Genomic DNA, 27,708 nt, shown 5'->3' on the forward strand with positions numbered 1-27,708 from the left:
CAAGGATTTGAAGATGGGCAGGGAGGGGGCTTGGCGTAAGGGCTCAGGGAGTTTATTCCAAGCATAGGGTGAGGCGAGGCAGAATGAGCGGAGCCTGGAGTTGGCGGTGGTGGAGAAGGGTACTGAGAGGAGGGATTTGTCCTGTGAGCGGAGGTTACGGGCGGGAACGTAAGGGGAGATGAGGGTAGAGAGGTAATGAGGGGCTGCAGACTAGATAGACCGTGCAGGTCTTTATCTGCTGTCATCTACTATGTTGCAATTTTCGGACGGGTAGAGTGGTCCCATCTCCACAGAGTTTATAATCTGAGCAGAATGGGGGGGGGGGGGGGGTCACTGCCCTAATGGGAGATAATGTCATTGCCAAAGGTGACAAGCGGTAGTGGCAGAAGCAGAATTTGAACCTAGACTCTCTGAATCCTAACACGTGAGGCACCTGGGGTGGGGGGGGGGGGGACGGGACCCCAGTTCTCCCTAGCAAGTTTGCAACCCGTGGCATGTTGAGAAGATTCAGATGTGGAGTGCAAGAGGAGGGAAAATCTCTGGAAAATTGAGATGACCTAAGGAGACATGCTGGAGGATGCTCTGTAACAATTTAACCCTTGAGTGTTGGAAAGCACAGCACGGAGAAGTCAGGAGAGCTCCCGGGAGGTCACCTCTCAGTGCTGTGGCCATCACATGGATAGCTTTGTTTTCCTTTTGCTTTGCTAGCACCTCCCCTTTAAGGCTGAACCATTTGCCAGAGTAGTAGAGAGAAGATGCCTGCACACATGTGCCCAGCCCTGGGGGGGGGGGGGGGGGGGGGAGTGAGTGAGAGGGAAGAGAAGCGATAGTGCTGTGTGTGTGCAGGGATAGGAGAGTGGCAGATGCACCATAAGGGAGAGTGGATGTGAGGATCCCAGCAATCTCGGGCTATGGAAGGCTGGGAGGGGAGGAGAGGGGCCGCAGCCCTGGGCTCCCTGCCCTTTACCATCTGGCTTCTCGTCTGCTGGGCCATCTTGCCCAGCTCGGTGGCCCTGTGCCCCAGTGCCTGCCGCTGCTATGGCAGCTCGGTCCAGTGCACGGACCCCAACACCATCCTGAACTTCTCCATCTTCAGGGCGTTAGAAAACCTCACAGAAATGTAAGTGGTCTTAATTTTTGCTTTTTGAGGATTTGGTCTGCAGGCATGTAAAAAAAATAAGAGTGATCAAACTGTAAGGGAGATTTTTTTTTTCTTTTGGACTAATGACACATCTGTGATTAGCTTTCCAGAGCTAACCTCCCTTCCTCAGGTCTGAAAGGAAATTCCGGAGGCAGGGAAGCATGCAAGCATTTGACCACATGTGGGATATTGTACAAGCTGTATCAAAATCTGATGAATCGTGCTAGCAAAAAATAAAAAAATAAACTAAAATAAAAAAATTAGCCCCCCTCCCCCAAGACTGCAGGGTCCTCACAATATAATTCCAAGACAGTTTGCAAACAGCTGCCTTTTGCAACTCCGAAAGCAGTTGCAAGAAACTGAGCATTAAAAATCTGTGAAAATCAGAGAAACATTTGATTTTCTTAAAAAAAAAAAAAAATCCTTTTAAAAAGAATTCTTGTTACTTTTCTGACTTGCACTTATTTTCCTAAATGTTAATACTCCTCTTCTCTGGTTCAAATGATACCACAAAATTATGTTTTTATTCCAGTAGAAAAATAAAGATTTTAAAAAAACCCATTTCCACCCTGATTTGCTAGAATTTTAGAAGGAATGGAATTCTCGGATTTCCTTTCAAGGGGGAGACTTGTCTGTTGAAAGCCAGAAGCTTTCTCCGGGACATAAACGTTTTCTTTTCGTACAAGTGACCAGGGGGGTTAATTGCAACCTGTGATGTGTTTTTTTTGACAAGAGCTGAACAGCGGCTGGTCAGAATCACCCTCCGCAAGGCGAGTTTGTGCCCTGTGAAACTCGATCACTTTTCACTCGGTTTAACGTGACGAGTCACAGGACGATTTACTAAATGTAACTCTATCCAGAAAATAGAGTAGACGACCAATTTGTTGCTCCCCCCCCCCCCCCCCCCCCCCCACTCCTTGCTTTCATGAGCGTTGTGCCTTATAAAAAGAAAACACACAACTTTGATACCATTTCCCCCCCATAATATATATTTCTGACGTTGAAGGGATTTTTTTTTCTGCTTTCGGCCTTCCAGTGACGTTAATCTCTGAGCTTCGGTTTTGCCTAGATTTGGGTGCTGAACGGATCGCACGTGGCCCTCCCAGGTTCCCTGCATAGCTCTGACCCTGGTGGCCCAGAAAGTTGCAATTAAGTCTAGATATTCTCAGACTCGTAGGCTGCACGGGTGCTGGCTGTCTTATACTAGGGGACTAGCTCCTCGAGGTTTCGGCTGAGCCCGTATTCCAGTGCTGGCTGGCTTATATTAGGGGACTAGCTCCTCCGGGTTTCGGCTGAGCCCGTATTCCAGAATTTAGCCGTAAACCCAGAACCTGTACCCCCGAACTACGTATATACTAGCAAAACATATATTTTTTTTCAAAAGACGAAAAGGTGCCAGTGAGAAATAGCAGAACATTCGTAAAATTAAGAAGTAGTTTTATGTGATTTTAATGAGAGAAGCCTGGTGGGTAATCTATAACTTCTTGCTCCTGGCGTCTAATTCGTACATTTGAAAACTTTTCCCTGGTCCCTTTGCTCGCCGACCGCTTTTTACCATTGGGCTTTTGAAAGCATGAGAGGGGCTACGTTTTTTTTTTTTTCGGTTTTCTTGTCAGATGCTGCTTTCACTGGAAAGTGGATGGGCAGGCAAGCAAAGCCTCCTTGGGAGCTTCTGTTGCACCTGACTCCCTGTTTTGGAGGGATGGAGGTTATGAAGGACCACCACAAGCCCCTCCACCTTCTTCTCAGGACGCTGCAGTTATATTGCACAATGGTTTAGGGAAGAAGGGGAAGGATTTGGGCTTTAGCTCGTGCCCTTTTATTTATCCATTGGGATTTATTTTCACTAGTAGCACAAGGTGAGTTATGTTTATTTTAGAGCTGTGCACTAGTGCGCAGCACAACGTAAAATTTCTGTTCTCCAATGCTGCAAGTAAATCACATCCAAACAGACCAAGCAAAACTGCTGTAGCCCGAAAGAGCACTCAGGAGGATGCCTGAGCTCATGGATCTACCCATGCATCCATGCAGACCACGGACTGCTAATCTGTGCGTATCTATAAGTGCATAGAATAGCATACTGGCATATGCACAGATGTATGGGTGTGCAATCCGACCAGCGCCCATAGGAGCCGACTTTGTGGGTGCTGTAGGTGCTTGAGCACCCCCAATATTGAGAATTTCCTTGTATGTGTGCAGGGAAGGGTTATTTTCACTGGGCTTAGCACCCCCAATAATTTTGAAAAGTTGGCTCCTATGCCAGCGCCCATATGCATGTCAACTGACCTATTATTATTAACATTTGTATAACGCTACCAGCGCTGAACACCTGACACAGAGAGACAGTCCCTGCTCCATAGAGCTTACAATCTAAAAATACAGACAGACAAGACAGTTAAGGGTTGAGGAAAGTACCGGGTGAGAAGGAACAAGGATAGGGGACTTGAATAGTGGTTAGAAGCCAAAAGCAGTGGTGAAAAGGTGGGTTTTCAGCATAGATTTGAAAACAGGTAGAGATGGAGCTAGACGTACAGGCTCAGGAAGTCTATTCCAGGCATTAGGTGCTGCACTTTAGTCTTCCTTCAGCAGTCAGCACATCTCCCCTCAGCTTCGTCTTTTCTTTTCTTTTTTTTTTAACCCAAGTTTTTCATGGAAGCCAGAAAAAAAGTTATGGGTCGGTATGCTGGCAGTAAGGGGAGGAAACACATGAGGTGCTCACTAATGCTAAGCTTTGACTCCTCCTCAGATCTTAAAGCTTTGGAGTTGGCTCAGCCTTCCTGTCAGGGCCGAGTCAAGGGACTGTGACGCCCTGATCCAACTTTTGCATTGCCCCCTGGTATTTCTCCCTTCACCTGCGATCCCTTATTTCCCCCCCTTTCTCTCAAGTCCCCACTTCCTGCTGGACCAGGCGAGGCACAATGGCTCAGCGCTCTGGCAATAAAGAGTGCCAAAATCCAAGTCCAGCATCCATTCCTCCAGCAGTTTGAATGTAGACCAGATTGGGCTTTTCCACCCGTTATTACTGGCAGTTCTGCGTCTCTGCATCAACACAGAATAGTTAAGAGCTTCTTTATGAAAGGGTTTAAGGGGGGAAGTTATCAACTTGAGCTACTGTTAAATCATGTTATTTTACCAGAAGCCAGTTTATATGTTAACACAAGTTGGGTTATTTTAGCACAGGGTCCCATTTTATGCAATGAGACCCTGTGCTAAGATAACACAACAGTAGCCCATGTTGATAACTTCCCCCTTTAGTGTAGAGTTTCAGTCTCTGGGATTGTGATGTCATAATGCCTCATTCCACCAGTGCCCGAGAGTCAACCTCATCAGTGATGTCACAATGGCTTGATTGCCCTGTATTTGACTCACTTTTGGTACTGTGATGTCATAATGCCTCATTCCACCAATGCATAAGAGCCAACCTGATCAGTGATGTCACAATGACTTGGTTGTCTTATACTTGGCTCACTTTTATTACATATAGCAGTGATTTCAATTTCTGGAGACATTTCATTTTCTTTAATTAAGGGGTGAATTATCAATGTGGGCTACTGTTGACGTGTTATTTTACTGTTAACCCCGGTTCATAATAAATAGGTCTCGTTGCATGAGTTAGTGGTAAAATAACACATCTTAACTGTAGCCCACATTGATCTACCCGAGTCTATGCACACAGTTAGCTCATGTGCAAAACTCGTTTCTACATAGGGTGTGCAAAAGTTGAGTTGACCTGTGTGCAAAACCTAGTGCACGTTACTGCATTGGCCCCTAGATTTGTGGTTGAGATGGCGAAGGGTTGAGTGGCTTGTCTGGGATCATGGGGAGCGCAACATGGAGAATACAGGAGAATAGGATTTGAAGCTGTCTTCCCTGGTTTTCAGCCTGTTGCTCTAGCCCTTGGGCTCCTCCTCCCCCTTCCCCCTGAGATGAGCAGTTAGAAGCACAATTTCAAGATGCTCATCTCAGAAAATGCCCCCCCCCCAACATATGGTTCATTTTCTAAATTTCTCACCCTTATTCACATTTAGAAACTAATTAACCACATTAGATCTGCTTAGGGTAAGACCGGATCTTACTCCAATCCTATAGGCAACAGATAGTAAAAGTGATCTAAATACTTCACTTTTTTCATCTTTGCTGTCCCCTACTGCTTTGGGGGCAAATCTGCTGTGTGACAGACATATTTCTTTACCTGCAGAAGGTGTCTGATAATTTAAACCAACCCTGCAGTCTGAAGGCATGTATTTACTTTAGAAAAATGCATGTCCAGCATCCAACCAGCAAGGCAGCTTTGAGACCACATCTATAGGAAATCTACAGACTCCTGAACTGGAAACTCCTGCCTGGTGCCCAGGGATACCCCAGGGCATACTAAACCTAGATCACAAGCTTACTCTGCTTTCTGTCTCCCAACCAGGGCAGACTTATCCATAGGCGCGAAAGGCACAGTGCCTAGGGTCCACGGAAATATTTTATTTTATTTTTTAATTCAGGAAGAATAAAAATGAGATCGAAGTTCTTTATTTTCAAGCCTTTTCTTTCAGCCTTGAAAATATATACAATAAATAGAATACAAATAAAACATATGCACAATTCAAATGTAAAGCTCAGTCATATATGAAATACTACTGAGGAAAGGCTCACAAAGGCATAAGTGCTTAGAACCCACAAACGTCATAATGCAGCCTTGCTCCCAACTACAGTATCCTCCTTTTCTAAGTCTGTATCATTCCTCTCCCTCACTCGAAAGCAGCGAGAGAAGACTGCCCGTCTTCCTCCTCATCCAGATGCATTTTTCATGTGAAATCTGTATTTAAAACAAGCATGCAGTTGATGAAAAAAAAAAGCTAGCAAGCCCAGAAAGTACCTGCATAGAATATATAAATGTACTTTCTTTATCTGAATACCTAACCGCAAATAGGTGGGAAAATGTGGGATACAAATGCTACAAATAAATAAATATAAACCGCTTGTTTTGGAACGCGTGAACAGACGCTTCACATCCACCTGTTCCACTCCACTCGTTATTTTATATACCTCTATCATATCTCCCCTCAGCCGTCTCTTCTCCAAGCGGAAAAGCCCTAGCCTCCTTAGTCTTAGTCAGTGTGCTGCTGCGGCTCGGAAAGCGAATAGAATGTTGGGTATTATTAGGAAAGGTATGGAAAACAGGTGTCAGGATGTTATAATGCCGTTGTATCGCTCCATGGTGCGACCGCACCTTGAGTATTGTGTTCAATTCTGGTCGCCGCATCTCAAGAAAGATATAGTAGAATTGGAAAAGGTGCAGCGAAGGGCGACTAAAATGATAGCGGGGATGGGACGACTTCCCTATGAAGAAAGACTAAGGAGGCTAGGGCTATACAGCTTGGAGAAGAGACGGCTGAGGGGAGACATGATAGAGGTATATAAAATAATGAGTGGAGTGGAACAGATGGATGTGAAGCGTCTGTTCACGCGTTCCAAAAATACTAGGACTAGGGGGCATGCGATGAAACTACAGTGTAGTAAATTTAAAACAAATAGGAGAAACGTTTTCTTCACCCAACGCGTAATTAAACTCCAGAATTCGTTGCCGGAGAACGTGGTGAAGGCGGTTAGCTTGGCAGAGTTCAAAAAGGGGTTAGACGGTTTCCTAAAGGACAAGTCCATAAACCGCTACTAAATGGACTTGGGAAAAATCCACAATTCCAGGAATAACATGTATAGAATGTTTGTACGTTTGGGAAGCTCGCCAGGTGCCCTTGGCCTGGATTGGCCGCTGTTGTGGAAAGGATGCTGGGCTCGATGGACCCTTGGTCTTTTCCCAGTGTGGCATTACTTATGTACTTATGCTTTGGTTGTACCACAGAAAGGCAGTATATCAAGTCCATGACCCTTTACCCCCCTTTACCCCCTCCCCTTTCTCATGCATACTATGGCCACCACACCTCACTTTGGGGGCTTTTTACTAAGCCGCATAAGTACCTACACATGCCCAACGCGTGCGAATTATGAGTTACCGCCCAGCTACCGCATGGCCCTCTATTTTTGTCATGCATCCATTACTTGCGTCCGAAAAATATTTTTTATTTTCTGGCCCATGTCAGTTGCGCATGCCAAGTGGCATTTGACACCGGGTAGGTCATTACCACCCAGTTACCGCATGAGACTTTACTGCTAGGTCAATGGCTGGCACTAAGGTCTCAGACCCAAAATGGACACGTGGCAATTTTCATTTTACCGCACGTCCATTTTTGGCAAAAATTGAAGAAAGGTCTTTTTTTTTACAGGTAAGCTGAAAAATGATTCTGCGCAGTCCCAAAACCCGCACCTACACTAGCGCAGGCCATTTTTCAGTGCGCCTTAGTAAAAGGACCCCTTTAACAGTCAAGTCTTGCTCAATTCACAGAAAGGGTGGTGGACATACAGGGCCACCGATAAGGGGGGGCAGGGGGGACAAAATTCTCCGGGCCCGGGCCTCCAAGGGGGGGGCCTGGTGGGCCTGGTGCCAGGGTCAGGCCACCGGCGCTGCTGTTCCCGGTCTCACCTACCTGCCTCCTCGGCTCCGGGCCACCTGCATTCGAAGCGGCAGTCACAGATCGCCTCCCTTCGGGCCTTCCCTCACTGTGTCCCGCCCTCGCGGAAACAGGAAGTTACATCAGATGAAGGCGGGACACAGGGAGGGAAGGCCAGAAGAGAGGCGATCTGCGACTGCCGCCTTGAATGCAGGGGGCCTGGAGCCGTGGAGGCAGGCGGGTGAGACCGCGGACTGCAGCAGCGGGGGGGGGGGGGGAGGGACGGTGGGCGGCAGTGGCGGGGAGGGGGCGGAGGCGGGGCGGCCTTGCCCCGGGCCCGGCCTAGTCTCTCGGCGGCCCTGTGGACATGTGCAGCAACTTCTCAGTGGGGCACAGTGGAGACAAGGATGGTATTTGAGTTTAAGCACAGGGGATCTCTGAGGGACAGGAAGGGAATGTAGAGACTGGGCAGACTTGATGAATCCTTTAGCCTCTTTCTGCCATGTTCCATGGTTCTGTATATCCGCAAGAGTCTTGTTAAAAATTCCTGTTGCAGACATTACAACCAAAAGTACTGTGCTGAGTCTTTTGAATTCTTTTATGGAATAAACGTTTAGAAATGTTCATCGTCCCCGTGGTCTCTTCTGGAAGTGTCCTGTTCACTACACTACTCCGCCCTTGCAGCACTTACTTTCGTAGTGTTCAACGTTCCTCCACTTTTGTGGTTACAGTCTAAAATTATGGACATCTCCAAAAAGCATTCTACTGTGGAGAATATTTCAAGATCCCTTCTCCACTCACCCCTGGAAACACCCTCTTCCGCCTTTTCTCTGAAAAGATTGTCAAAAAATCATACATGTAAAGTGAGCTTATACACATGTAAATGAAATATTATTAGAAACTGAAAATATGCCATAGGATTTGATCTTTAATATATCTGCTCGGTAAGATTTTTTTGTCATGTTGCTTTTCCTCTGCAGAATTAGAATTCCCTTCCCTCCCCCCTGGGGCTTCAACTGAAGGGGTTAGTTTGTGTGTCATAAGGGTTCCCCCCCCCGCCTCCATTGTGAGCCTGAAGTCCTGACCTGTGTTCCCACGAGTTTTGTTCATTTAACCCTTAGCCAGCTTCTTATCCTGCCACAGAAGGAATGCTGGACATGAGAACATCTGGAACACCCCTAATGCACCACACGTAACCCAAGACACCCTTACAATGCGTCATACCCCAGCAATCAAACGCTGAAAACCTGAGTGGCTTATTGTTCTTATACAGCACTACACGGCTACATGAATATTACATTCTAGTCAGCTGAAATTGCCCCCCACCCCTCCGAAAAATAATAAAGTAGGGGTCAGTTACCTTCTGTTTCTGTAATGTGTAAGACGTTGACATCAGTACAATGTTTTCTGTTATGAGAGTGTGATTGTGAAATTAATTAATTTTTTGCAACGTGTTAAATGCAGGCGTGTTTGGTTCTGCTTTCTAATTGGGTTGTTTTGCTTAAGTTATCTATAGATCAGCCTTTCTGACTTTCCTGTTTTAGGGGCCCGTTTACCAAAAGGTGGTGAAAGATGGCCCATGGTGGCATTGGCATGTAGGACTGCCATTAGTAAAAAGACTTTTTCTTTAAAGGACCAGTAAATGTCCATGCGGTAATTACTTGGTGTATTTATTGACCCCTGATGCAGACGCTTTTTAGCGTCGAAACACGGCCTGTGTCGGGTCGTTATCTCTGATATAATAAAGACTGTTGGACTCACGTCTCCAGTGGTGAATCGTCTATTAGTCTCTACTTTTGCCTTCTGTGATTCGTCATCGTAGAGAATTTTTCCTGTTCTATATTTTGTAATTAAAAAATTGCCATATGGCTATTTACTGCAGGAGCCAGGCTGTAACCCAATGGTAACTGGATTCCGCCGGGCACCCCCCCCCCCCCCCAGCACTAGAAAGTTCAAGTGTATTTTCTAGTGCTGGAAATGGCGCATGGGAGACCTGGGTGAGCCCAGCAGTAGCGCCGAATCACCGCCTATCAAGCTGGTGCACCCCCTGCCGCCCCTTGCTAAAAGGCTCCTTAATATGCGTATAGATTATAATATCTTATGGAATTTATTATTATCTATGTGAATTTGATTCCTTCCTAGAGATGTAGAGGTAGGCAAGCTAGATATTTAATAAATGAAATCCAATTTAACATACCTTGGCCTACATGATATATGCAAAACTAACCCATTTGTAGACACTACTCCATGGGAGTAGACATCGGGAAGAGTCCTTGATCCATTTTGGGGGCCCTGTGTCCCACCAGCTAAACCAGATCAAACCATTTGTTCAGAAATATGTTTACTATAAACTACTAAAATCACTTCTATAGCGCTACCAGTCGTACGCAGCGCTTTACAATTGAACATGAAGAAGGAAGACAGTCCCTGCTCAAAAGAGCTTACAATCTAAATCAGGACAAACAGACAGGACCAAAAAGGAGAAGGGAAGGACAGACAGAAGGACACATAAGGATAAGATAAAAGTGACAAGTCAGGAGTGGAAAGCAGCATCAAACAGGTAGGCCTTTAGCCCGGATTGGAAGGCAGCCAGGGATGGAGCTAGACGTAATGGCTCAGGAAGCCTATTCCAGGCATAAGGTGCGGCGAGATAGAAGGAGCGGAGTCTAGAGTTAGCGATGGAGGAAAAGGGTGCAAAAAGGAGAGATTTGCCTAGTGAACGGAATTCTAGGGAAGGCGTGTAGGGAGAGATGAGGGTGGAGAGGTAGTGAGGGGCTGCAGAGTGAATGCACTTATAGGTCAACAAGAGGGGCTTGAATTGTATACGGAAACGGATAGGGAGCCAGTGAAGTGATTTCAGGAGAGGGCTGATATGGGCATAACCACTTTGGCGAAATATTAGTCGTGCGGCAGAGTTTTGAACAGATTGAAGAGGAGAGAGATGGCTGAGTGGAAGACCTGAGAGAAGCAAGTTGCAGTAGTCTAAGCGAGAGGTGATGAGAGTGTGGATGGAGGGTTCTGATAGCGTGTTCAGAAAGGAAAGGGCGAATTCTGGCAATGTTATAAAGGAAGAAACGACAGGTTTCTTGTTAAACTGCAACAGAAATCTGATATAGTCATGCAGGACATTTAGCATGGTAAATAATGGACATTTTATTGTCTTGCTTGGCTAATTTGATTCCTTTACAATTAAAAGAAAAAGGTGGTTTTGCTTGAGCAGCTTGAAGGCTAACGCTGAGTCAGGGCCTCTCTTGCTTGGGAAATAGAAGAAAATCCTGAAGGCTATACTTGTAGACTATTAGATTGTAAGCTCTTTGAGCAGGGACTGTCTTTCTTCTATGTTTGTGCAGCGCTGCGTACGCCTTGTAGCGCTATAGAAATGCTAAATAGTAGTAGTAATAGTCTTTGAGATTCCGGAATCTTGCTGCTCTTTGGGATTCTGCAGAGAATGTTGCTACAGTGGGACTCCGGAATCTTGCTACTCTTTGAGATTCTGCACGGAATCTTGCTACTCTTTGTCCTTTTCCCTTATTTGTCCTGTCTGTCCTGATTAGATTGTAAGCTCTTTGAGCAGGGACTGTCTTTCTTCTATGTTTGTGCAGCGCTGCGTACGCTTTGTAGCGCTATAGAAATGCTAAATAGTAGTAGTAGTAGTAGTCTTTGAGATTCCGGAATCTTGCTGCTCTTTGGGATTCTGCACAGAATGTTGCTACAGTGGGACTCCGGAATCTTGCTACTCTTTGAGATTCTGCACGGAATCTTGCTACTCTTTGTCCTTTTCCCTTATTTGTCCTGTCTGTCCTGATTAGATTGTAAGCTCTTTGAGCAGGGACTGTCTTTCTTCTATGTTTGTGCAGCGCTGCGTATGCTTTGTAGCGCTATAGAAATGCTAAATAGTAGTAGTAGTAGTAGACCAGTAATTCCAGGAGATTAATGACAGCTGTAAACCAGGAATTCTGATATAAAGGAAAAAAAAAACCCCATAAACAAGCCCCCCCCCTCCCCCAGCTTGCTTTTCAACCTTTAGATCTGACCCAGTGACCAAGCCCTTAGAGAAAACAAAAATCAGCCATAGGAATTTTTTTCACAATAATAATGGATTTCTGACATGTATGACGAGTATCTGACTGTGACCCTTGAAGTCTGACTCATGTATGATTTTATTTTCCATATAACCAAATTTCACAGAAGAAGACCAGGAATATGTGACCCAATGTGAGTCCTTTTTGATACCTCTCATTGTAGTTGCCTTACATCATTTTCACGTAGGCTTTGTCAGCTTAGTGCCTCACTGATAGCTGATACACAGATCTCTGCATCTAATCCCCCCCCCCCCCTCGGACCACACAGATTACCCTGGGGCTTTGCAGAAGAGTTAGTAACTTGACCTTTCAACACTTAGATCCCGATTACCACTGGACACAGCCAGAGAAATACATAAAGTTCATTATAAAATAACCTTCTTTAATATGTAGCTCATCTTTCCAATTAATGTTCAAGGCGGCATTGAAGAAGACGGCAGATAAAGTCCTGCAAGGTCCATCCAGTCTGCCCAACAAGATAAACTCATAGCACAAGGTATGATCATTTTATCATTTATTAATATTTGCTAGACCACTATTATTCATTGGTCCTTGCCATTTTCAGGGCACAGACCCTAGATGTCTGCTTGGCACTAGCCTTATTCTCCAACTACTGAAGCTGTCATCGAAGCCCACTCCTGCTCATTCAAATCTCTCCAGTCACAATCGGGGCACAGACCATAGAAGTCTGCCAGGCACTGGCCTATCTTTCCAGCCATGATTAGGGCATAGACCATAGAGCTCTATCCACCACTGGCTTTGCTTCTCAAGTACTGTTTTTCTTTTTCTATTTAATCAACTCTAAACTTCTTTGGTTCCACGCCTTCCATACAGGATTCCTTTGTGTTTATCACACACATTTTTGAATTCTGTTACTGTTATCATATCCACCACCTCCCGTGCGAGGGCATTCCAGACATCTACCATCCTCGCTGTAAAAAAAGTACTTCCCGATGTTATTCCTGAGTCAGTCCCCCCGCAATCTAAATTCAGGTCCTACTAACCTACAAATGCACTCGATCTGCAGCCCCGCCTTACCTCTCTACCCTCATCTCCCCTTAAGTCCCTACCCGTAACCTCCGCTCTCAAGACAAATCCCTCCTTTCAGTACCCTTCTCCACCACTGCCAACTCTAGGCTCCGCCCTTTCTGCCTCGCCTCACCCCATGCTTGGAACAAACTCCCTGAGCCCATACGCCGGGCCCCCTCCCTATCCATCTTCAAATCATTGCTCAAAGCCCACCTCTTCAATGTTGCTTTCGGCACCTAATCACAACACCTCTACTCAGGAAATCTAGACTACCCCAACTTGACATTTTGTCCTTTAGATTATAAGCTCTTCTGAGCAGGGACCGTCCTTAGTTATTAATTTGTACAGCGCTACGTAATCCTAGTAGCGCTCTAGAAATGTTAAGTAGTAGTAGTAGTAGGTCCTCTAGTTCTACCACTTTCCCTCCTCTGGAAATGGTTGGTTTGCACATTAATACCTTTCAAATATTTGAATATCTGTATTGTATCACCCCTGTATCTCCTTTCCTCCAGGGTGTACATCTTCAGGTCATCAAGTCTCTCCTCGTATGTTTTGTGGCACAAACCCCATACCATTTTTGTCACTTTTCTCTGAACCGCTTCAAGTCTTTTTATGTCCTTAGCATGATGTGGCCTCCAAAACTGAACACAATACTCTAAGTGGGGCCTCACTAATGACTTGTAAGGGGGCATCGGCAGGAATCAACCACTAAGCTGGAGAAACAAGATCTGTTATGAAGAGAACAATACAGGGGTGAGGAAGTAGCAAGATCAACAGGACTCTTCCAAGAACTGAGGGAGACAGAAGGATGATGTGAAAAAATGGGTCCTTTATTGACGTAGACTTGACATGGCACCGTGTTTCGGTAATAGTGCCTACCTCAGGAGTCTGTTTGTTGTTATGATTCAATGACACAATTTATAACCAGGCACAAGTCTTTAAAAAGACTGATAATGAGCTGGGAAAACATGGAACACAATAAAAATGTCTATGGGCTGTGACCTAAGAGCTTAAAATGTCATTGAATCATAGCAACAAACAGACTCCTGAGGTTGGCAGTCAGTGCCATAGCGAGGGCGGCTGACACCCGGGGCGGGTCGCCGCTATACACCCCCCCGGGTGCAGCACGGCGCACCCCCTCTCAGCACACGCCCCCCCCGGAGCGTATTCTTACTGCCATACGAAAGCAGGGGGTGGGCGGGAACGCCGATCCGCCCCGAGTGCACGTCGCTGGGAGCTGCGTTGGCTCCGCTGGTTCCCTGCTCTCTCTGCCCCAGAACAGGAAGTAGCCTGTTCCGGGGCAGAGGGAGCAGGGAACCAGCGGAGCCGACACCCCCCCCCCCCAGCAGCATGCACCCGGGGCAGACCGCCCCACCGCCCCCTTCCTACGCCACTGTTGGCAGTATTGCCGAAGCATGGATCCGTGTCGAGCCTACTTCAATAAAGAACCCATTTTTTTTACATCATCCTTCTGTCTCCCTCAGTTTTTGGAAGAGTCCTGTTGATCTTGCTACTTCCTCGCTCCTGTATTGCACAGGGGCATCAGCACCTCCTTTCTTCTGCTGGTTATCAGTGGCGTAGCAAGGGGGGGTGGGAGGGGTGGTCTGCCCCGGGTGTCAGCTCAGGGGGGGTGCTCCCTGCCAGCTCCCCCCCTCGGCGAATCGACCCCCCCCGACCAGCTCCCGCACCCTACCTTTAAAAAGAATATCGGGAGGCGAGGCGCAGCGCCTGCCCTGCGCGTAATAGAAATGTGGACCATTGGGTCTTCCCTCACTCTGTCTGTCCCGCCCTTGCGGAAATAGGAAGTTGCGACAGCAGAGGGTGGGACAGATAGAGCGAGGGAAGACCTGACGGTCCACATTTCTATTACGTGCAGGACAGGCGCTGTGCCTCGCCTCCCAATATTCTTTTTAAAGGTAGGGTGCGGGAGCTGGTCAGGGGGTGTGTCATCGTGCTGCACCCGGGGGGGGGGGGGTGCAATGGCAAACTGCCCAGCCCCGGGTGGCAGCCCCCCCTGCTACACCACTGCTGGTTATACCCCCCTTTCTATGCTGCTGAACATCCTTGTGGCTGTGACCCCACCACCTTGTTGCATCGTTTCATCACCTTGAGATCCTCAGACACCATCACCCCCAAGGTCCCTCTCCTGAACTGTGCTTATCAATCTTTTTCCTATCTGGTACATCGCCTTTGGATTTCTGCACCCCCAAGTGCATCACTCTGTACTTCTTGGCATTAAATATTAACTATATGCTACTCCAGCTCAGTATTTTTATTCCTAATTCAAAACAAATTAAGTGATATAAAAATGTGCTCAGTTCTAACAAGTTTTTACCATTACATCTCCAGGGGAACATTTGGTAGAATCAGAGGAACCATCATAGCACATCCAGGCATTTCTGTTTATCAAGCAATAGTCTGTCTTCTGCATCACAATTATAAAGAATACTGTATGTGCTAATCTACCCCCCTCCCCCCAATTACATTAGTGGAAGGCGATTGACTATATTCTTATGGCTTTAAGTACAATGCTATACCTAAATGTAATGACTAAGCTTGCATAGAAAACAAACTTGGCCAATTGCAAATACCATAGCTTCACATTTAGATGTTCCTTTAGATCAAGAAATGACACATATAATCTGCTTCTTATTACATTATTATTCATCTCAGAGTATAGCTTAGGTTGAATCTCTAATTATCTGAGCAGGAAGAAAGCAGCTGAAGATATGTACAAAGCTCAAATATCACACATAATACACAGCTTCCCGAGCACAACGTTTAGGTGTGGTAAACCAACCTGTGTATTATGTGTGATATTTGAGCTTTGTACATATCTTCAGCTGTTATCTTCCTGCTCAGATAAATTAGAGATTCAATATAAGCTATACTCTGACATTGTGATGCTGAAGACAGATGAGTACGTACTATTTTTTGATAAATAGAAACGCCTGGATGTGCTATGATCAGGGCTTTTTTTGAGGGGGTACTTGGGGGTACTGAGTACCGGCACCTTTTCCATTGTCTGCTACAATTGACCCATGGACCTCTAATGAAAGAGCTCAGGCTCTACACACCAATTCTGCCTTGTCACAGATTCTGTGACTGGTTGCAGGGGCCCTGTCTATTGTGGGGTGGGCCCCTCAGTGATCACCCCACCCCTGAAGGATGGCCTGTCATTTGAGTATCGTCACCTTTTCCGTTGTGTGCTAAAATTGACCCCATGGTCCCCAAGTTTTAATGAAAGAGCTCAGGCTCTACACACCAATTCTGCCTTGTCATAGATTCTGTGACTGGTTGCAGGGGGCCTGGTTATTGTGGGGTGGGTCTCTCAGTGATCACCCCACCCCTGGAGGGTGGCCTGGCATTTGAGTACCGGCACCTTTTCCATTGTCTGCTAAAATTGACCCATGGACCCCATGATTTAATGACAGAGCTCAGGCTCTACACACCAATTCTGCCTTGTCATAGATTCTGTGACTGGTTGCAGGGGGCCTGGTTATTGTGGGGTGGGTCTCTCAGTGATCACCCCACCCCTGGAGGGTGGCCTGGCATTTGAGTACCGGCACCTTTTCCATTGTCTGCTAAAATTGACCCATGGACCCCATGATTTAATGACAGAGCTCAGGCTCTACACACCAATTCTGCCTTGTCATAGATTCTGTGACTGGTTGCAGGGGGCCTGGTCATTGTGGGGTGGGTCCCTTAGTGATCACCCCATCCCTGAAGGGTGGCCTGGCATTTGAGTACCGGCACCTTTTCCATTGTCTGCTAAAATTGACCCATGGACCCCATGATTTAATGAAAGAGCTCAAGCTTTACACACCAATTCTGCCTTTTCATAGATTCTGTGACTGGTTGCAGGGGGCCTGGCTATTGTGGGGTGGGTCTCTCAGTGATCACCCCATCCCGGAAGGGTGGCTTGGCATTTGAGTACCAGCACCTTTTCCATTGTCTGCTAAAATTGACCCATGGACCTCTAATGAAAGAGCTCAGGCTCTACACACCAATTCTGCCTTGTCATAGATTCTGTGACTGGTTGCAGGGTGCCTGGCTGTTATGGGATGAGTCCTCAGTGATCACCCAACCCCTGAAGGATGGCCTAGCATTTGAGTACCGGTACCTTTTTTGCTAGAACAAATGCGCTGGCTAAGATGGTTCCTCTGATTCTACCAAATGCTCCTCTGGGGATGTAGTGGTAAGAATTTGTTAGAACTGAGCACAATTTTATACCGCTTAATTTGTTTTGAATTAGGAATAAAAATACTGAGCTATAGTAGTAGATATATAATTTAGGGGTGCAGTAATTTGGAAAATAACATACTCCCCAGGGTAGTAGGGCGATCTAATCCCACAGTCGGGCTCCAGTACTGAAAAACAAGAGTCAGAACAGGGGTTCTCAATCTAATCCTCGGGGCACACCTAGTCAGGTTTTCAGGATACCAATAATACCCCATGATAACGACATTAACCCTAACTATATCTCCCACCTCACTCCCCTCTCCATTGCCTATTTCTGCCTATTCATCTTGCCTTTTATTCTGACATATTTTACTTTTACCCTCTAATAATATTCTGTATTCCTTTTACTATGTAAGCCGCATTGAACCTGCTTTGAGTGGGAAAGTGCAGGGTACAAATGTAATAATAATAATCTACTATAATAAAACTCACCCTCAACGTTCTGAAGACACTGACGTCACTGCAGGCACTCACACACCGGTTCGTAAGTTCATGGTGGTGAAGCCACAACACTGACCATGTCTCCGTGCCCCGCCCTCGCGTCACACGTGATGACGTCGAGGGCGGAACAATTACAAAAAAACGAAAAAGAATGAACGGGGAGGAGTAGGGAAACACGCGGAGCTTGTTTCCCTACTCCTACCCTTCGAACGAATCGCTGCAGACTGCCAAAGAAAACCGCCCAAGGACGTGCCCAAACGAAGCCATCTCTCTGTGCCCATGTCTCCTAGCCCCGCCCTCACATCTAACGTTATGACGTCGAGGGCGGAGACACGGCCAGAGAGAGATGGCTTCAACCAACGAACCCTACAGTGACCACAAAGGCCCAGCTACCCTCCAACCACCCCTCCACAAATGGCCCCGCCACAATCGCCGTCGTCGTCGACGCCGCTCCCACCCTCCACTCACCCCTCTCCGTCTGCCACCGGACAAAGTGGTGAGTTACAGGGGAGTGGGAGAGGAGAGGGAGGACAGCCTGGAGGACAGGAAAGGAGCGCGTGGGACTCGGGAGAGAGAGAGAGACAGCAACAGAGGGAGGGGGGAGCCCTTGCTAGCGCCCGTTTCATTTCAGGCAGAAACGGGCCTTTTTTTTTTACTAGTAATAATAATAAAATATTAACTGCAATATTAAATGCAAAGAAAAAAAGACAAAGTATCCTTTAAAGAGCTTACAGTCTAAGTCGATACTTGAAGCACCTGTGTGGATTGCCCAAAGTCACAGGAGTGTCAATACGTCAGTGTGGAATTGGGATTTGAAGACTAACTTTTGGCCCACTGTTTATCTGCTGAATCACTTTTGTAAATCCCTCTCACTTACCTCTGGAGTCAGTTTAGATCCCATTAAAGATTATTCAGCGATTCCCAGATACCTTGGTATGGATTACAAGTTTCTCTATTTATTTTCTACGTTAAAACCCTCCCATGGATACAGTCATCGCATTCAGGATGCATTCATTCTATAGCAGGTGGGGAGTGGGGACTCGGGAAACCCAGAAATGGTCATGCTAGTTAGAACTGTTGTTAAGTACATAAGTAATGCCATACTGGGAAAAGACCAAGGGTCCATCGAGCCCAGCATCCTGTCCACGACAGCGGCCAATCCAGGCCAAGGGCACCTGGCAAGCTTCCCAAACGTACAAACATTCTATACATGTTATTCCTGGAATTTTGGAGTTTTCCAAGTCCGTTTAGTAGCGGTTGTTTGGTGTTTGTTTGTTTGTTTTTTAGGTATCTGTCCTATATTTTTCCATATGTTAAATTCAGAGAAGCACAGGTGCACATTGGGTGCAGATGCGATCCACATAATTAGCATCTCATAAGTGTTTGGAAGCTTCTACCGAACACTGGGCGAGTTGCACTGACCAAGGTGCTGAAATGTTTCGCGCTTTACCTAACCAAATACAGAGGACATGTCTAATCCTCTATCCACTTTTTTATGTAAGCGAGACCCAATTTTATTTCATATCGATGAACTGGGCAGCTCTCTGAGCGAGGTGTTCTTGACAGTGGCTCACATGGGTCAGGTAATGATATGCTGAAGGCACCAACCGAATGGAGAAAGCCTAGAGGCTGGAAACACTAGACTTGAGGGGAACTAACACAGATATGAATAGCCACTGCTACTATTTAACATTTCTATAGCGCTACAAGCCACGTTTCACGTACTTGAAAACATTTGACAGACAGCTCAGTTATATGTCTGGTTTGTGCAGCGCTGCGTACGCTTTGTAGCGCTATAAAATGCTAAATAGTAGTCATAGTAGTAATCCTGGAACGTTGTGTTGCAAAAAAAAAAGTAAAATCATTGCTCTTCTGGGAGGTTGAAAAAGTCACATTTTTTTGGGAGGTTGTAAAAGTCACATTTTAATTCATTTTTAAAACCAATCTAAAGCGTGGACTATTTTGTTGCAAAAAACATTTCAATGATCTAGTCTGTAAAAGTCAAATTTGAATTAATCTCTGAACCATTTTAAAGCCTGCGATAGTTTCTCGTAAAAATATTGCATTGACGTTTTGGTGTTTTCTTTGGCTTGAGGGACTCAAATGTATATGTTGTCCTTTCATGGAATTATTTTTCATTGTGGAATTCTCAGATTTTCAGATACAAGTGTGTGTACCTGAATCTATTTACAAGCTTATACTTTGTTCTTCCAGTTACAAAAAAAAAAAATCATTGCTGTTCTGGGAGGTTGAAAAAAGTCACACTTTTTGGGAGGTTGTAAAAGTCACACTTTAATTCATTTTTAAAACCAATCTAAAGCGTGGAATATTTTGTTGCAAAAAAACATTTCATTGATCTAGTCTGTAAAAGTCAAATTTGAATGACTCTCTGAACCATTTTAAAGCCTGCGATATTTTCTTGTAAAAATATGGCATTTTCTTTGGCTTGTGGGACTCAAATGTATATGTTGTCCTTTCATTGAATTCTTTTTCATTGTGCAATTCTCAGTAAAAAAAATAAATAAATAAAAAAGTTTAGCTTGAGTGATCTGCAGCGGGACCTGCTGAAGACAACTCGAGCTAAACTTTATTAAATCAGCCCCAAGGCTGCAAACGGCGAGGAGCTGCGCAAAGCAAGCGCGCGACTGTCGGCTCCGCCCACCTAACTCCTTGGTTGGTTCTCCCTGGACAGATTGGCTCTTGCGGCCCCACAATTGCAGTGACTCTCCCGTGACGTCACTGACCCGGCAAGGAGGTGCGCAAAGCAAGCGCGCGACTGTCGGCTCCGCCCACCTAACTCCTTGGTTGGTTCTCCCTGGACAGATTGGCTCTTGCGGCCCCACAATTGCAGTGACTCTCCCGTGACGTCACTGACCCGGCAAGGAAGTGCGCAAAGCAAGCGCGCGACTGTCGGCTCCGCCCACCTAACTCCTTGGTTGGTTCTCCCTGGACAGATTGGCTCTTGCGGCCCCACAATTGCAGTGACTCTCCCGTGACGTCACTGACCCGGCAAGGAAGTGCGCAAAGCAAGCGCGCGACTGTCGGCTCCGCCCATCTAACTCAGTTGGCTCCGCCGGTCTCCTGCCCCCTCTGACGTTACTTCCTGTTCCGGGGCAGGGGAGAGACTCAGACGCTGTGTTGTGTCTTGTGTGCTAGGAGGAAAGCTGGTGGGGAGGCAGGCAGGCAGGCAGGCAAGCAAGCAAACAGGCAGGCAAACAAGCAAACAAGTTACTGAAATAGACTATTCAAAGCACGACAAAATTCAGTTTTAAATACCTATGTTGCAGTAGTAACAAGGCAGTCCACCTTTGTTACACATTAAGAGTGAACATGGGTTACTGGGTACATCAAGGAATTGGGTGGCATTAAGCAGTAAAATGCAGCCACCTCTCATGCATGTGATGTAAAAAAAAAACCCTTGTGCTGCTGCACCTGTTGGTAGGTTCGTGGGCAGTGATGAAGATACTTTTTAGAAACTATATTAATTATCCTCTCTCCTTCTGACACACCCATTATCTCCTCTAATGACTCTGGCTGCCTTTCTCTGGTTTCCCCCAGAGAGGCTTGTATGGATTTCTGCTTGGCTCAGCTTCGTTCTCACACTCAAAGAGTTTCACTAATGGAGGCCCTCTGAGGGTGCAACATCTCTTAATGATTCATTTACAATTGGCCTCCCTCTCAGCCCAAGGATTGTCACCAATCGGGAGGCTCCCTGAGTTGGTGCATCTTGCACCTTTGCCAGCCGTATTCAGATCCAGCCAAAAACTCACCTTTGAAAGCTGTCTTTAAATCTTAAAACTCACCATCCACAATGTTGGTTTTTTTTAAAAAACATATTCTAACCTTGGTTCTCTAATAGTTACATTTTCTGTTTGTTCCCTGTGCGTGTCTTGACTGAACTGTAAGCTCCACAAAGTAGGGACCATCTCATGTATACGTGTCCACCTCTGTGTATATCCCGAAACACTGTAGACATGATAAGGATTGGGAGCATATATGCTTTGAGATATCAAGTCAGAATGGCAGCCTTTTATTTTTATTTATTTGCACATTTATACCCCACGTTTTCCAGGCCCAAAGTGGCTTACAATGTACTGTTAGGCTATCGCCAGATCAGAGGTGATACGGTTACAATTAAATTAGATAGAAGAAACAGGGAAAGAAGAAAATAGGGAAAGGATTAAAAAAAAGTCTAAAATGGTCTGAAGAAATGTTGTTAAATATAGGGAATTTAATATTTTATCTAATCTTATTCTTCACTATCTTCATTTTGTAATACCTCTCTCTTACCTTTGTCCCTGGGGCTTCTCTCATGGGCCATGTCTCTTAGGTCAATCTCTCAAATTTATTGCTAAAGCTTATAGGCCCCTTTTACCAAGCAGTGGTAAGCACCAGTGCATGCTTACCGCATGCTCAAAGTCACTATCATGGGATATGCTCAAGCATTGTGCAGCAGTTCTGGGATTGGCACACGCCAATCCCGCAATAAAAAATATATAAAATATTTAGTTTGGGGGGCAGAGAGCAGGCATGCCCTTTGCTAATTGGTTGGCACAGGCAAATCGACGCATGCTGCCAGTTAGCATGTGGTTAACGTGAGTTCTTACTGCCTACAAAATAGGTGGCAGTAAGGTTCACACGGTAATGGCCATTCTTTATTTGGGAAATTAGCACATGGCCATTGATAGAAAAAAAAAAAAGAAACTGTGGACATTTACAGCTGTGCTAAAAGTGACCTCAGTGTGTAGGAAACCCACATGCTACAAATAGCACAGGACACGTTTTAGCACATCTTTTTACAAGGGCCCCATAGAGATTGTGGCATCGCACCTATGAGGTACTGAACCTTCAGATATGGTATAGAAATCTTCCAGGTATTTGAATATTTCTGTCATATCCCAGGCACCAAAAATGCACATGACCTGAGCTGATCAGATCCTCTTTGGGGTGATATCGCCAAATATTTATTTATTTATGGTTCATTTATACCCTACAGTTTCCCACAATTGCAGGCACAATGTGGCTTACATGAATTACAAAAGTGGAGAAGTACAACACATGAATTTTACAGCAGAATAAGGAGAGAACACTAACAACAATTAGGGTGACTAATAAGCAGAATTACTAATGGAGTAAGTTTTTTCAAAAAGGAACGTTTTCAACATCTTCTTGAAAAGGTGATGATCAGATTGAGATTTTAGGTTCAGAGGTAAAGCATTCCAAGTCTTCGGGCTGGAGTAGGGAAAAGTAGAGGCAAAAAGAAGGTTGTATTTGAAGTTGGAGATAGGTGCGGGCAAATACATTAGTTTGCTACATACCGTGACTGTATTGAACCTCACTGCTAAGCCTTCATAGAGTGTGATCCCAGTCTCATATTTACTGCTAATGGTCATCATTGCATCATGCCAAAGAGAGCTGCTTTCTGGAGTTTGTAAGATGTAACATGAATAGACAACATTAAGGTGCACTTGGAAGTTTTTTTTTTAAGCCTATGACACCCAATAGGAGGGGAAATATTATTTTCTCAGTCTCTGCTTTTCGTGGCATTGAGGATCTTCTCTGACTCAATGTCAAGTTATTTTTGGTGCTGTTCTGGACTCAGGAAATTGACAGAATTTAAAAATGATGACTTAACTCATAAGTACAGAAGTGTTGCCATACTGGGACAGACTGAAAGTCCATCAAGCCCAGCATCCTGTTCCAATCCAGGTTATAAGTACCTGGCAAGATCCCAAAACAGTACAATACATTTTATGCTGCTTATCCTAGAAATAAGCAGTGGATTTTCCCCAAATCCATCTTACGGACTTTTCTTTTAGGAACCTATCCAAACTTTTTTAAAACCCCGCTAAGCTAACTGCTTTTACCACATTCTCTGACAATGTATTCTAGAGTTTAATTACATGTTGAGTGAAGAAATATTTTCTCCGATTTGTTTTAAATTTACTACTTTGTAGCTTCATTGCGTGCCCCCTATTCCTAGTATTTTTGGAAAGAGTAAACAAGCAATTCACATCTACCCGTTCCACTCCACTCAGTATTTTATAGACCTCTATGAAATCTCCCCTCACCTGTCTTTTCTCCAAGCTGAAGAGCCCTAGCTGCTTTAGCCTACTCGTCCCATCCTCTTTATTGTTTTCGTCACCCTTTTCTGTACCTTTTCTAATTCCACTATATCTTTTTTGAGATGCGGCGACCAGAATTGCACACAGTATTCGAAGTGCGGTCGCACCATCTAGCGATACAAAGGGATTATAACATCCTCATTTTTGTTTTCCATTCCTTTCCTAGTAATAACTAACATTCTATTTGCTTTCTTAGCCACCACCGCACACTCAGCAGAGGGTTTCAACGTATCATCAACGATGACACCTAGATCCCTTTCCTGGTCAGTGACTCCCAATGTGGAACCTTGCGTCACATAACTATAATTCAGGTTCCTCTTTCCCCACATACATCACTTTGCATTTGCTCGTGTTAAGCGTCATCTGCCATTTGGATGCCCAGTCTTGTAAGGTCCTCTTGTAATTTTTCACAGTCATCTTGTGATTTAACAACTTTGAATAACTTTAGGGCATCAGCAAATTTAATTACCTCACTAGTTACTCCCATCTCTAGATCATTTATAAATATGATAATAAATAGAAATAAAATAAAACAGAGAAAAGAAAATAAGGTGATACCTTTTTTACTGAATTAAGTTAATACATTTTTTGATTAGCTTTTGAAGGTAACCCTTCTTCAGATCAGAAATAAGCACATTTTGATAAATAACAGTATATATAAGTGAAACATCAAAGCATTTCAATGACAGTCTTCACAGGAGGAAGGTGGGGTGAGTAAGATGTGAAACATTGGAGCTGGGTGGATGAGAGGCAGAGATGCATGTAGATAAGAGGGTGACAAAGCAGTAGAATTTTATGGTTTATAATGGGCTAAGAAACCGGAAGAGACATTTTTGAATACACGTCAGATTAAATTCCTAAAATACTACTGATATATTGTACCCTGGTATGACAGTGTCCTACTGGTTATCCTGCTTCCACCAGGTTTCAGAGATACCTATTATATCTAATTTTTCATTGAGTACAATATATTCTAACTCTGTCTTATTTCGTAAGCTTCTGTCAAAAGGTGGGATATTCCTGTAGAGTTAAGGGAAAGGGTGGGAGATGACAAAGATGAGACAGGCTGGTGGGGGAGAGATATGGGGGCAAGTGGACAGTTTGGGTGCCAGAGAGGTACTTATTTTTCAATAAATACTATGGTAGCACGTGTGCCCATCTGTCATTTGAGACCTTTATTGCCAAAATGGATGAGAGAAAACCAGGAGTATAGGGTAAATCAGGGGCTCTCCATCTAACTTGGCTATTGGCTGAGAAAGGAAGGAGGAGAAGAGGACTGGGCACAGAAATTACAGCTCTAAAATTTTCAGAAATGAAGACTTTATACCATTTTTGAATGATGAAGGGTAGACAAACCTGCTTGCTGTGATGATGTGATCTTTTGGAAATGCTACAAAGTAGACCAAAGATGCAGCTTCCTTTTAAAGCTTCAGGTGCTAACTTCAGCCCTCTGCTCTAATATATGTCCACCACTCATGATGTATTGTAAGCCACATTGAGCCTGCAAAAAGGTGGGAAAATGTGGGATACAAATGCAATAAAGAAAGAAAGAAAGAAACTAGGGACCTGACCCTCAGCTTGCTGAATGTTCAGGTTTTGATTTAAGGATTTTTAAAGAGTAGCCTAGTGGTTAGTGCAGTGGACTTTGATCCTAGGGAACTGAGTTTGATTCCCACTGTAGTTTCTTGTGACTCTGGGCAAGTCACTTAACCCTCCATTGCCCCTGGTACAAAATAAGTATCTGAATATATGTAAACCGCTTTGAATGTAGTTGCAAAAACCTCAGAAAGGTGGTATATCAAGTCCCATTTCCCTTTCCCCTTTACAGACTCTGAAATCTTTTGCTGAGGTGAGGCCCCACACCAAAATCTCTTGCTTAGGTGATTCAGCTGAGGGGGTTTTAAAAGCTCTAGGACTTTATTAGTTTTGGTCTGTTCTTTCTTTGATATAAGATATTGTAGTCTTACAAAGGCTCTCCTGGATCAGCACTTCAAATCGTGATTTTATAAGCTTTTTAAAAAGACCTGGAGCGGAATACAAACCAGGCTTCAAATCCCTTATTCCCACTGACATTCTTTTCTAGCATGGACGTCACTAGGCAGGTATTTTTATAAGAAGGTGCCTATGTAGAAGGTCCAGAGATTTAATTTTATTCAAGTATTTCTACTCTGCTTAACCTAACACGTCAAAGTGGATCGCTAAATCCAACTACATGTATGCAATACACTTGCTACAGTCTGCCTTTACAAAATGCACCCAGAACCAGCCCCAATGTCATACACACAAATTTAAAAGGCAATTTTTAGAAATAATGTGCAGCAGTTCCATGCATCTTGCACGCACAAGGGAGTGCCTGTTTTGGTGGTCATGCATGCTAATGTACTGCACGCTATTCAGTAAGGAAGCACGAAAGGGGGCATACATATATGTGGGGCATGGGCAGGCAATGGACGTGTCCACTATCAATGCATGCATCTTATAGAATGCTATTGGATGTGCACATTGAGAGATGCATTTAGGTCTGTCTTCTTACTCCTTCCATTGACTTGGTGGAAATGAGCATGCCTTCCTTTTGGGCATGCCAATGTGGGCTTGTGATAATATTCTGGAAGTGAATTAGGGTACCCTGATTCTGTAATAGAATTGGGGCTCCCTGTGTTGTATCAGGGCAGGGCTAGAGTCATTGATCAGAGACACTGCTCTGCTGGCCATGGGTCCTCCTTATCACATCCCATCTGTGCGGAAACAGGAAGTTTCTCTTGATCGCTGCTGCCTGCCGTTCAATGACTCCAGGCAAGTAGAGGACTGGGGGTGGGGGGAAAGGTGTGACAGTGGCTGTGATGGCAGGATGGGCAGCAGCAGTGAACCCCTTAACATTATTTGCTGCATGCCCGGCTTTGTCTCTCGGTGGCCCTGTATCAGGGACCCAAAAGGAAGGTGCCGCTGTAAAGACCTGCCCCTTATACCTTCTGTGAAAGAGTACATTTGTGTGTGGCGTTCTAATCTGCATTTCTACCCAATCATTTCATAAAATATGTATGTCCATTACAACTCCACCCCCCCTTCTCTGCCCATACTATGTCCCCTAGCTATGCCTATCTATAACATACATATAAACACATGCTATCTTTTCAGCATCCATATCTATACCAATGTACACAGCCCTGCAGTTTTGTGAAAGCTCTTTTCCAGGCTTTGCATGCAGAAAAACTTTATAAATCCCCCCTTCAATTTCTCATTGCTCTGAGAACCCATTTTACAAGGGACTTACCTGCAAAATGTTGCTAGCCATTTTGAGCTACATTAGAAATGGCAGTCTTGAAATCAGAAGATTCGTTCTATGATTTGTATTGTGTCTACCAGATGTGCACAGTTGTGTAATTGGCATTAATATATTTAAAATCAAGTCTCACCAATATCTACAAACTCTAAAATATCAAATGAGACAAGGATTATATCTTCAGGACCTCAATGGAGAAGCTCAATGGAAGTTAGATTCTCTTTCCAATGAGACTCGTTTCCCCTTTATCATACTGGTCCAATTTTTAAATTAAAATTTTTAAAAGAAACCTATGAAAAAAATGTCAAAAGTTCAGTCTCTTTTGTTGAATCTATGAAGGTTCTTTTCAAAAGTTCAATCTCTTTTTTATAAATATTTTTATTGAGAATGAGTCAATGAGACTTATCTGATTGTGTCAACTGGGGGATTCCTTTTCTGACATGAAATCATGTTTCACCACAAGCTGCTTCACCACCACCATCTTAGCCAGACCAATCCTGCTGACCAGACCTGCTCCATTGTTTGAATTTTTTTTTTATAGTTTTGAAACCCAAATAAATAGTTGAATTAGGAAAACATTCTTATAGTTTAGGAAGACAAATATGTAAATACTTCCAGGAGGACCATCACCACCTCCCTCTATTGCCTCAGGTACAAACTTAGATTGTGTGAGCTCTCCTGGGACAGAGAAATATCCAGTGTACCTGAATGTAACTCACCTTGAGCTACTACTGAAAAAGGTGTGAGCAAAATCTAAATAAATAATAAATTAAAAATAATGGTGCAATCCATCATTTTGAGTTGGACTACTGTAAAATCATACTTGGGATGTTCAAAACAACTTTTAAAAAGGCTCCTCTGATTTTCCGCT

At 44.6% G+C, this 27,708-nt stretch overlaps 1 protein-coding gene across 1 annotated transcript in view; it reads left to right on the top strand.

The window, feature by feature from the left end:
• The first annotated feature begins 849 nt into the window (after positions 1 to 849).
• The window catches only part of NTRK1 (neurotrophic receptor tyrosine kinase 1), a 98,271-nt gene continuing 71,412 nt past the window's right edge, over positions 850 to 27,708 (top strand). Inside the window, exon 1 of the mRNA XM_030188231.1 lies at positions 850 to 1,120. Within this exon, the coding sequence (XP_030044091.1) occupies positions 912 to 1,120 (209 nt within the window). The 5' untranslated portion in view covers positions 850 to 911. The remainder of the gene's footprint in view (positions 1,121 to 27,708) is intronic.

Source organism: Microcaecilia unicolor, chromosome 14 (genome assembly GCF_901765095.1).
Source record: "Microcaecilia unicolor chromosome 14, aMicUni1.1, whole genome shotgun sequence".
NCBI lineage: Eukaryota > Metazoa > Chordata > Amphibia > Gymnophiona > Siphonopidae > Microcaecilia > Microcaecilia unicolor.